The following is an 11647-nucleotide window of genomic DNA, read 5'->3' on the forward strand; positions in this document are numbered from 1 at the left end:
TTATAGTAAATCCAAAATTCTAAATTCATTTATTTCAAGTAGCCCATACTTTTGAAACGTCAAGTCTGTCTGTTTGTATGGACTCTACCGCCGGTTCGGAAGCCAGATTATACCGAGAATAAGCTGGCAAGGAACTCAGCACCTCTTTTCCAACATCCTTCCATTACAGATACTTCATACATGTGCATTGGTAGGTCCAATATTACCTAAGGAATCATATTATAATAGCATATACTCCATCCCATAAATGGCTTCCGTACCGTTCGCAGATGATATACAGATTTCACTAATTTATGACATTTTCGTGGAAGTCAATTGTTTATAACCACTTTTTGTTTATGTAGACTAAAATTTTGTCTTACAAATACCATATTATTATAAATATATTGTGAAGCTACAGTAAGTAACCAATTTTTTTTTATTTCTTACAGAGTTTATGTTTATATATTGATCGTACAGCTCTTTTCTGTAATATAAATACAGTTTTGACATCAGGTAACATATTATATGTATAAACGCTTCATAAATACCTACCTCTCTTCTTTAGCTGTCTTTGACGCCTGGAAGAGATCGCTATGTAGCGATAAGACCGCCAAATTGTATACTTTTTGTTAAATTTTTACTTATAATTTGTTATGTTTATGTGGTGTACAATAAAAGTGTATTCATTCATTCATTCAAATACCTGGGATAGGGCTACATGAATTAAACTGTGGGAATAGATTACATTGTGTTCTACCCCGGGACGAAAAATGACTCCAGTCCATGTTTGCCCAAAGCTCTAACATTACCCCGGGGAGAAAAATGTCTCTTGACAATCCTGATATCTAACAGACTAGACGTTATTATAAATAAATAAATAAATATCGACATTACACACATCGCTATCTAGCCCCTAACTGAGCGTAGTTTGTGTTATTGGTACTAAGATGACTGATGAATAATATACATTAAAAATTTAATTTAATATACAGATAGACACCCAGACACTAAAAAACATTTATGTTCATCGCGCAAACATTTTTCAGTTGTGGGAATCGAACCCACGGCCTGCGACTCAGTAAGCAGGGTCACTGCCCACTACGCCAATCGGCCGTCGTTATTAAAACGTTTGTCGTAATTTCGCGCGGGGATTTTGGTGAATAAATAAAAAGATGACACGTATTTCACAGCTCGTCTTTGGCATTCATAGATTCCGCCTCGCTCGTTTCATCTAATTGCGCGACCTGTAGATGCTCGTGGACCGTCGTTATGAGACTCTCCAGCGACCGGGCCCCGCTGGTGACACTCACAATCTTCTTGTTCCTGTATAGGATTAACGTCGGGAGGTCGCTAATCTGTAAAAAAAATTGAAGGGGGTCTTCTTTTACCAGCGCATTGCACACCTTTTTTTTATGACACTACAAGTTAGCCCTCAATATCAGCTGGTGGTAAGTGATGATGCAATCTAAGATAGCGGGCTAACCTGTTAGGGAGTATGGTAGTCATATCCCTAATCGGTTTCCACGCGACATCACGCCGGAACTCTGAAACGCTTAGCGGCACGTCTTTGTCTTTAGGGTGGTAAACAGCCACGGCCAAAGCCTCCTGACCAGACCAGAGAAAATTCAGAAATAATAAATTCCCAAAATGCTCTTGACGGGAATCGAATCCGGGACGTTCTAATTGAATTCACAGCGCTACCGTTGCGCACGGGAGGTCATCCAAACCTACATTAGGAGGAACTGTCACCACATCTTAACAATTATTCATTGTACAGTCAACATCTCCTGAGGATGCTCCGGTTTCTGCGGGTACATTGCCGAAGATCTGTTTGGTGTGGAGTGTAAGGATTGCAGAAATTATAAATTACACCATACAGATTCTCCTGCTTTTCGCGGAGTATAGCAAATTAAGCTTAATTTTCATAATATGATAGAAATAAGTATGACAGTTGAGCTTCCCCGGACAAGCTCAGTCACAAAAAGCTCTAATACCAAATAAACTTCATTTGAAATCTTATTTATTTTATTATTATTATTATATTCCCTTTCATAATTAATAATTTAATATTGTTTTAGTTATTTATGTTTATAATTTAAATATTATTTTGGGTACACCCTAATTAACTTCATGTCCTTTGGAGATAGCTTTTAACTTTTAAGCGATAAATTAAAAAATATAGTGTAGCTTGTGTTATGGGAACTAAGATAGCTGATGAATAATATACATAAATACTTATAAAATACGGATAAACACCCAGACACTGAAAAACTTTCATGTTCATCACACAAACATTTTCTAGTTGTGGGAATCGAACCCACGGCCTTGGACTTAGAAAGCAGGGGCCGTCGTTATAACTTTTACATTTTTTTTATTTCTTTTTGGACCCAATTCTGAAGTCCACGCAGACAAAGTCTCGGGCATAAGCTAGTAAAAAAATACCTAAATGAAAAGAGAAAATGAAAAATTACCTTCTCCGTTTCACAGATGGCCTTCGATCTGACGCAATCGATGTCAGCGATAAGTATACGGCTTTCATTCTGGAATTTCTCTCCAAGTTTCATCCACAGAGGTTTAAGTTGCATGCAATGTGCACACCTGGAAAACATTTATTATGGTAAACCTCACTGAAGTCTCACAAACATCAGTAAAAGAGATATATATGAAGAAAACCGAACGGGCCCGCCTTTGACTAAGCGAAGGTCCATAATGAATGAACTATTGATGAGGGAATGTGTTGGTTGAATTGGAATGAAAGAGTGAGTGTATTAAGAGTACAAACAGAGAAAGTCTGTGTCAATGAATAACGAAATTATATAATGCAAAAACAAATGACCTTTTGTGAACACATAGAAAATGCAATACAGCTCAAGTGAGGTAGGGGGTACAATTTTGTAGTCCTATCGCCAAAGGCGATAGGACTACAAAAATGAAAATGGAAAAATACCCAAAGGCGTAAATAAAAAATGCTATAAATGCATGGATAATGTATACAGCGTGTGAATGAAAACCGAAATAATACTTCAGAGGCTTTAGAGGTACATTATATACTGTCTCCGGAAACCTATCTGCGAAACCGATATACTAATAGTTTTTGAGTAAACGATTGCCATAGTTTATACTGAAAGAAATCAGACACAACCCTAACGCCGCATGCAAAAGTAAATCAAATGACTCCTGTCAATTTATTAGGTACGCGTCGCGTAGCGTAGGTACTATGCGCGTGTCGGTGTTGTATCTTCAATAGGGTTGTCACAAGTAAACACTGAGTATGTTTGAATTAGTTTGTATGGAAAAATAAATATGCTTCTTCTGATTTAATATTTTTACATTGCAAATATACTAATGCATTCTTCTATATTATTTAGTAAAATCAAAAGAAGAAAATATTTATTTCTCCGTACTAATGAATTAAATTTGATGGCCGACTTGCGCATTGGGCAACGATCCTACTTTCTGACTCCAAGGCCGTGGGTTCGATTTCCACAGCTGGAAAATGTTTGTGTGATTTACATAAGTGTTTTTCAGTGTCTGGGTGTTTATCTGTATATTATAAGTATTTATGTATATTATTCATAAAAATATTCATCACATCTCGGTACCCATAACACAAGCTACGCTTACTTTGGGGCTAGATGGCGATGTGTCGTAGTATAGCCTTTCTATGTGTTTACTTATGACAACCCTATTAAACTTAAAAGACCGACACGTGTATAGTACCTACGCTACGCGACGTCTACCTAATAAAGTGACATAAGTCACATGAATTTAATTTCACATGTGATGTTTCCGATTTCTCAGATAAGTCTCAGAGACAGTACTAATAAATAATACTGCAAATCTAAGGCGTTTGAAGTATTATTTCGGTTTTCATTCACACATACTTAATTACAGCACTAAAATTGTTTAATGTATTCTTACCACGTAGCAAAGTAATTAACATAAACAAATTCCTTCTCCATGAAGGTATCATATGTCTCCTCGGATATTCGTGCGACGGGCAACACCTTTGTTTTCTTCATAAACTTTTCCGGATCGTGATTTTCCGTTAGAAGCATTTTCTCTACATAAATCTGTAGCTCGTCTAAAGCGATAGCGTCTGTTACGCCCATCTAAAATAGCACCAAAGCATATCTTAAGTACCATACGTTTTTAGTAGCAGAAAAATCATCCATAAATTATGTAGTTCTATCTAGTTAGTGTAAGTGGCCCTGCCGTACTAACAAGATGTAAAATAAATAAATAAATAACTGTAACCGGCTCAACAACGGCGTAGGATACTTTTTATCCTTTCGAAACAAGAATATCTAACGGGACTTTAAAAATCCACAGACTCTGAAGAACTAGTAAAATTTATAAATTATTTAATAAATTATAAATTATGACTAAGCTTCTTTTTTTTTTTTTTTTAATTATGCACAACCTACAGTCTGTTTTCCTTTTGTTTTCCTTATCCTAAGGTTGCCTGGCAGAGATCGCTACTAAGCGATACAGCCGCCTTTGTATACTGCTTCTGTCTGTTGTTTTTTTTTTTAATTCTTCTTCTGTAATTTTTGTGTGCAAACAAAGAGTTTAAATAAATAAGCTACGGCTCTCATTTCACTCACTAAAATCACATCTAAAATTATCTCACTACCATCCATGGTAGTGAGATGATTTTAGATGAGATGAGTTGGACTCCAGTCGACTTATGTAACGTACGCTTCAAAAGCGCCATCTGTGGGCTTATTTGAATAAAGAATAACTTCGACTTTGAGTATAGCGACTGTAAGTCTTAAAAATTTGTATATTTCCTCCAAGTGTAGACAAAACACGATAATAAAAATTATAAAATTGCTAGAAAATATATTTAAAAAAAAAAAAAGACTTGCACTTACTATTCTTCCACTCACAATCCATACTAAATAAGGGTACTGCTTGATATCAAAGCTTTTGCAAGTCGACACATTGTCCACACAGTTGAGTTTTCCGATTTGTATATACTCATTGTGAGCGTACTCCGCCGCCAGTTCAGCCCAAATCGGAGCGAGCCTCTAAAAATAAATTTAAAAAAAAAGTGAGGTAAGCGGTGGCAGCTCAGTAGTTATGACTTTGACTTCCCTTTCGGAGGGACCAGAGTAAATATTTAGAGTGATGTTTGCGTTTATTAAAATATCACTTGCTTTAACGGTGAAGGAAAACATCGTGAGGAAACCTGCAGAGTTCTCCATAATGTTCTTGAAGGCGTGTGGAACCAATCCGCAGTGGGCTAGCGTGGTGGACTACGGCCTTAACCCCCTTCTCATAGTGGGAGGGCCCGGTATAGTGGGCCGGTAATGGGTTGATGTGATGAATTTAACAAACAAAACTTACAATTTCACCTAATGGTAAGTTATGCATTCTAAGATGGTAGCGGACTAACCTGTAAGGTAGTCTGGCAGCCATATACCGTTAATCGGTTACTACGCGAAATCGTAACGGAACGCTAAACCGCTCGGCGGCACGTCCTTGTCTGATACGTGGCAGAACGTCGGAATATTTACATCAAATTCAAAAATATTTTATTCATGTAGACCTTATTACAGGCACTTATGAGGCGTTCATACATTTATTATGTTACACTAATGTTAAAACTAAAGGGTTTCCTAACGCGCCTTGGTCCAAGAAGAGCCCACAACCAACTTAGCCAGGTTTTTTTTTGTTATCACCATTAAACTCAAGATTCAAATTCAAAATTCATTTATTCGTCAAGTCTGTCTGTTTGTTATGACTACCACCGGAAGGCAGATTCTACCGAGAAGAAGCCGGCAAGAAGCTCGGCAGTTGCTCTTTTCCCACATGATACATTGACTGCTATCATTACTCATATAAAAAATACGATGCGTGTTTGTTTATTTGGTTTACCCTGTTCAAGCTCTCACTAAGCATCAAATCGGTTTGATTTTGGCATAGAGTTAGTTGGAAAGAGGAATAAGTGTTACACTCTATCGTATAAACTAACTCCATGGCTGCATTTTATCTCAGGAAAACAAAAGAGTCCGACAGTATTGCGGAATAAACGCGTACGAAAGACGTGGGCAATACAATTTTTAAAACAATAGTTTAAAAAAATATTAATAATATATTTTTTTAATACATCTTTTAATAATGCCTTTGAAGACCTTTGGCCAGCGGTGTATGTCGTACTTAATTGAATGCTGATAATTTAATCACAGCTCAGTAAGTCAAAACACTGGTTACCTGCGAGGCCCTGCACCATGGGGCGTAGAACATGACAAAGTGCTGTCCCTTGGACAAAAACTTCTCAACGTTCTGATCATTTAGATGCACCATGCCACTGTAAGTTTTTACATCACCCGGTTTCTCCTTTTCCTGCAATAAAATAGGATGCATAGAAAACTTTTTCATGTGTTGTGCCTTGAACTTCATTTCCATTATTTTGTTATTATATCCATATGTTTGACGGCCGATTGGCGCAGTTTGCAGCGACCCTGCTTTCTGAGCCCAACGCCGTGGGTTCGATTCCCACTGCTAGAAAATGTTTGTGATGAGCATGAATGTTTTTTATTGTCTGGGTGTTTATATGTATATTCAAAGTGTTTATGTATATTATTGATTGTATTACTATAGAGTTACATAAATTTTTTTATTATATATATGTATATGTTTATTTTATTATGTATATTTATTTATTTTATTAATTTTTATGTGTGTATGTTATAGTATATAGTATATATATATATATATATATATATATATTACTTTTTTTCTCGTCTGTGTATGTTTCATTGTTTGCACTGTCCCTCTTTCATGTTTCCTATTATCGCTTTCACCAAGGGTTGTCTGTAAGAGATTGCTTTTGCAATAAGGCCGCCTTTGCACACAACTGTATTTAACTTTATTTTTATTTTATTTTTTTTATTGTATTTATTTTTACCTATTTTTTTTTTCTTTTATTGTGTGTTTCTTGTATTGTTTCTAAGTTTTAAGTCATCTTGGTACCCAAAACACAAGCTTCGCTTACTTTGGAGCTAGATGGCGATGTGTGTATAGTCGTAGTATATTTGTTTATTTATTTATGAATGTTAATTAAAATCATAAGAACTAGAACGTATATTTGTAAAGATTTTTATGATGCAGTCTTGAGATGGTAACGGGCTATACTGTTAGACGCAGATATATACCCATCTCTATTCGGTCCCCTTATCGGTCGATACACTGTATCGTACCAGAACCCTGAATCGGCCTTGTGCCACTTAACACCCCCCCTGCTTAACCCCTAATAACTTTCGTCCACAATTTAATACTACGATACAGAATAATCGTTAACCCATAATCGTTTTTTTTTATAATTTCTGAATATTCTCTGGTCTGGTCTTGTGGGAGTTATTGGCCGTTGCCAGTTAGCTAACCGACAACGACGTGCCGCTAAGCGATTTCGCGTTTCGGAACCTAATTAGGGGTCTGACAACCATACTCCCAAACAGGTTAGCCCGCTACCATCTTAGACTGCATCCCTTACCACAAAGTATGATAGCAGTCAAGGGCTAACTTGTAGTTTATTTATTTATTTATTCATAAGACACACCAGCAATTAATTGTAACTGTAACTACATTCATAAAACAACAAAACTAGTGCCATTACAATAATAAATTATAGGTATATACAGCATAACATAGGTGTGTGTAGAGTAGTTGAATAAAAAAATAAATAAAAAAAAACAGTAATAAAAATAATCATTCACAACTTGAAGAACTTTAAGGTTTGTTACATCAATGGATGTGCTGACCCAAACCTAGAAATAAATACCTCACATCTAATTATAGTCCAGAGTCTGATCTCAGAGACAAATGAGAGAAAAAAAATCTTAAAGAATGAAAAGAATTTCAAATGAATCTTACCTCTGCTTTTAATGTGAAAGTTTCACTTAAGAATAAGGTCAGAGAAGGCAAGTCCCTTGTGCCTTTGTACTCCACAGGAGAAAACGAGTTCTTGTGAAAGTATAGCAGACTTGGGTACCCTGCAATAAAAAATAAAAAAAGTTAGGGGCTTACTCTGATCTGACTTAACAATTATTCATTGTAAAGTCAACATCTCCAGAGGATCCTCCGGTTTCCCAGCGAAACGTGCGTAGAGGGTACATTGTCGAAGATCTGTTTGGTGTGGAGTATAAGGATTGAAGAAATTATAAATTACACCATACAGATTCTACTGCTTTTCGCAGAGTATAGCAGATTAAGCGTAATTTTCATAATGAAATATTTAAAGTTTGTAGATTGTGTGATAATCTCTTGGTACAGATGTCAAAAGAGTAAATGTGATAGCTTCTCTACCTGTGCGTGTGTACGGCGCGTACGTTATAATAGCCTTAATTATTAGTGTGTCCCAAATTGAACCTAAGCACTATGCTATTAGATTCAAAACACATTAATCGCAGGTGTACTGAGATTGCGCATGTACATGGTTAGGTGAACTGGATAATGCGAAACGCTGCTGATACCATTTAACAGGCAGTGCGCGAGTGGAGAAAATTGTATCTACTCTAAAGTCTAACTTTACAAAAAATAAAAGTATTTATGTTACATACAATAATTGTGTTTTTTGTATCACATAAAACGTAATGTTCACCTATGTGTACCTAATAATATAAGCAAGGTTGATTATCTTATAACTCAGAAAGAAAATAAATTTACATCGTATCTTAGTATTCGTACCTGTAATATCATTCTCATGACATAGTTTTGAATGCTTTGTGCAATCAACTTGGGCAATAGCAAACTTTGAATCCTGTGTGTTAACAAGCTCTGCTAATTCTGACCAAATGGGTTGAAATTCTTTACAATGGCGACACCTAAAATATAATTTAAGAAAAAAATTAAACTTATTAATAGCCTACCAGGCTAGGCACTACCTTATCAGATAATACAAAATTGAAAAAATCTAATCTAAATACAGTGTAAACTCTTTATAACGATACTCATATTTTGATGATTTAGAGAGTTATTGCTAAATTGAGAGAAGAAAAAATCTTCATATTTACTAATTAATTTTATGTTTAATTTTCCATCCTTCTCTGCTTGTACAGTATTTCTCTCACATCTCTCAAGACACAGTGATTTTTTTACTTTCTACATTTGCAGTTTGGAAGTTTTTGTTAGCAATTTATAAATTAACTGATTTCTTCGAAAGCTTGGTATGATGCTGGCAGTTGAGTTTATTATGGGCTAGGATAATAAAACAAAAAAGAAAGTACACAGCTGCACAGATTTACAACTTAAAAAGTACTTTTTATTTTTTAATTTTTGTTGTTATTGAGTGGGTGTAATTCAATGTATGGAATAGAAGCTACACCAACCAAAGCCAAGAGAGTTTGTTGTTAAATTGAATGGTGTTATATGGAGTTCACACTTCAATTCAATTTAGTTCTAGTTTAACGCTAATGTGTAGATCACAAGCAGGCAATCAGTAAAAACTATGTAAAGCTCTGAACTTCCTGGTGTATCAATGTAGTTTTTGATTCTTGGCAGGGGCAATCTCGGAATTGGTTTGGAAGTGGCTAGTTAATGCCCTACCAACAAAGACATGGCCCTAAGTGATCATGTAGAATTTGTGGTATGGGTTTAATATAAATGCCATACTCTCAAACAGATAAGCCCGCTACCATATTAGACTGCAACATCACTTACCACAAGGTGAGATTGCAGTCAAGGGATAACTTAGAGAGGAATTAAAAAAAAACTCATCAGTTTAGTGAGTGATTGGTGTACACAATAATTCACCCCACTATATTGTTGTTTCACCTTGTCCTGGAATACTTTGGACAATGATAATAAAAACACCCCTTATGTGATAGATATTGAAAATAATTCCATCCCAATTTATGCAGTAAAAAAGATTTCTGTAAAGTATAGAAAAGTTTTTTTTTTTTCGGTTTATTTTGACTAGGAGTTGTAGAAAAAGTATTTTAGAGTATCTTCTTCTGCTTGTGGCTCAGGTTTGTCCGGCCCCTTGTGTCACGTAGACCGGTTGCGATTTATTGTCACGCCGCTCTTTTTAGAGTATACTTGTATAGGCAAAAGCTACTGTTTACCATGTAACCGTGAGGTTAGTTTTACAGTAAAACAGGGTGTACCACGTAAATCAAAATCACGTAATTAAATCCATACAAAATTGTTACATTTATATGTAACAATTTTGTATGGATTTATGGACACGAACCAAGGCGCGGAGAACATAATAAAATTTCCATCCAAGTCCGTAATCTGTTGCTTAAAGTTATCCGGTCCATATTCATAAACAGCACTCTCTTCGTGAGCCACAAAATAAGGTAAAAATAGCAAGATTGAAATCAGTAGACTTTTAAACATAGTTAATATAGTTAACATGAATTATATATGTAATGTTTGAGTAGCACATACGGGTGCGATTGTTTCATGTATTTTGCAATAAAAACATAGTCTGATACATTTATAATTTAATAGCACTTGTGTGCAGAAGCAGAATGCAGATGTCATATGTCACTTGATTTTTTTTTCTCCTTTACACAGATTAACCAATGACTTCTCTTCTCAGTTCTCATTTGTCAGTTGTCGTCTTACCAGAATCTACAAACTATCTCAGTATAGATAAAAGGCATTTATTTATATTTCCAAATATTTTCAAATTTAACGTTGTGAAATTTACCACTTGTTTAGCTTTCATATTATGAAAATACTGTAAATTTTTTTCTAAATTAATTATTGAGTTGATAAAAGTAGCTTAAAAACACTTGGGCTCATTTTTATTTTTTATATACAGCATTGACATGAGAGTGAGTGACATTTTAAAATTAGCTTTTGCTCTAGAGATGTATTTTATATTCGTTCTGGTTCCGGTTTTCATTCCGGTTCAATATCTTATCTAAATCTTAATCATTTGTAATAAGCTAAGCCTCTTGCAAAAGCTATAAACACTTATTTTACGAAGAGAACCGTGCGCCAGTAATGGGTTGATACGATGAAAAATCAATGATATTTAATATTTATGCGGTTGCCACGAATGTTGGTAGATGAGTAAACAATTTTTGATAAAGTTATTGTACACTTATTCATAAATCATTATGACAAAATTTTAAATTCTAGTGGATTATTTATAAAATAAAACTTAGACGCGCTAGCACTCCGCACTTTTTTTTTAGATTAGCTAAAGGTTAATATTATAAATGGTTCATAGTATTTACATGTAACAGATCATTTAGTCAGCTTACTTGGTCAACGCTCTTAGATAATACAGTTGCTTTGCAGCTTGCTTAACAATACCATTACTGCCTGACATCCTAATATAACTGGGATAAAATATAGCCAATATAGCTTGATTAAAAAAAATAGTTTTTGGGCTCATCCTTTACACTGATCAGAATACAATTGTCACCACGCCTTATCATCCTACGGGTGTCGTACTAGGTGACTATGGGAATATAACTCAGAACGAACAGATTGCTCTGTCCTACTTTAGTACTACCATCTACTGCGATCACCAACCCGTCTGCCCAGCAAGATGATAATGAGCAAACCCACACTTTGGGAAAGGCCTTTAGTCCAGCAGTGAACTGCTGAAGCTATTGATGAAACAACAAACATAAATATAAATATTCAATGCTTTTTGTTCGAAAACGCATCGCATTAGTTATTCCACGTCTATAAATGT

At 35.2% G+C, this 11647-nt stretch overlaps 1 protein-coding gene across 1 annotated transcript; it reads right to left on the minus strand.

Moving 5' to 3' along the window:
• Positions 1–1037: 1037 nt before the first annotated feature.
• LOC120627151 (thioredoxin domain-containing protein 5 homolog) lies at positions 1038–10476 on the minus strand. Its single transcript, XM_039895023.1, has 8 exons — positions 10181–10476; positions 8677–8813; positions 7864–7982; positions 6202–6333; positions 4860–5015; positions 3904–4094; positions 2454–2580; positions 1038–1337 (listed from the first exon to the last, which is right to left on the minus strand). Exons 1-8 carry the CDS (start codon positions 10345–10347, stop codon positions 1167–1169), a joined length of 1200 nt encoding a protein of 399 aa, XP_039750957.1. The 5' UTR covers positions 10348–10476; the 3' UTR covers positions 1038–1166.
• Between the last annotated feature and the right edge of the window lie 1171 nt (positions 10477–11647).

Source organism: Pararge aegeria, chromosome 10 (assembly GCF_905163445.1).
Source record: "Pararge aegeria chromosome 10, ilParAegt1.1, whole genome shotgun sequence".
Lineage (NCBI taxonomy): Eukaryota > Metazoa > Arthropoda > Insecta > Lepidoptera > Nymphalidae > Pararge > Pararge aegeria.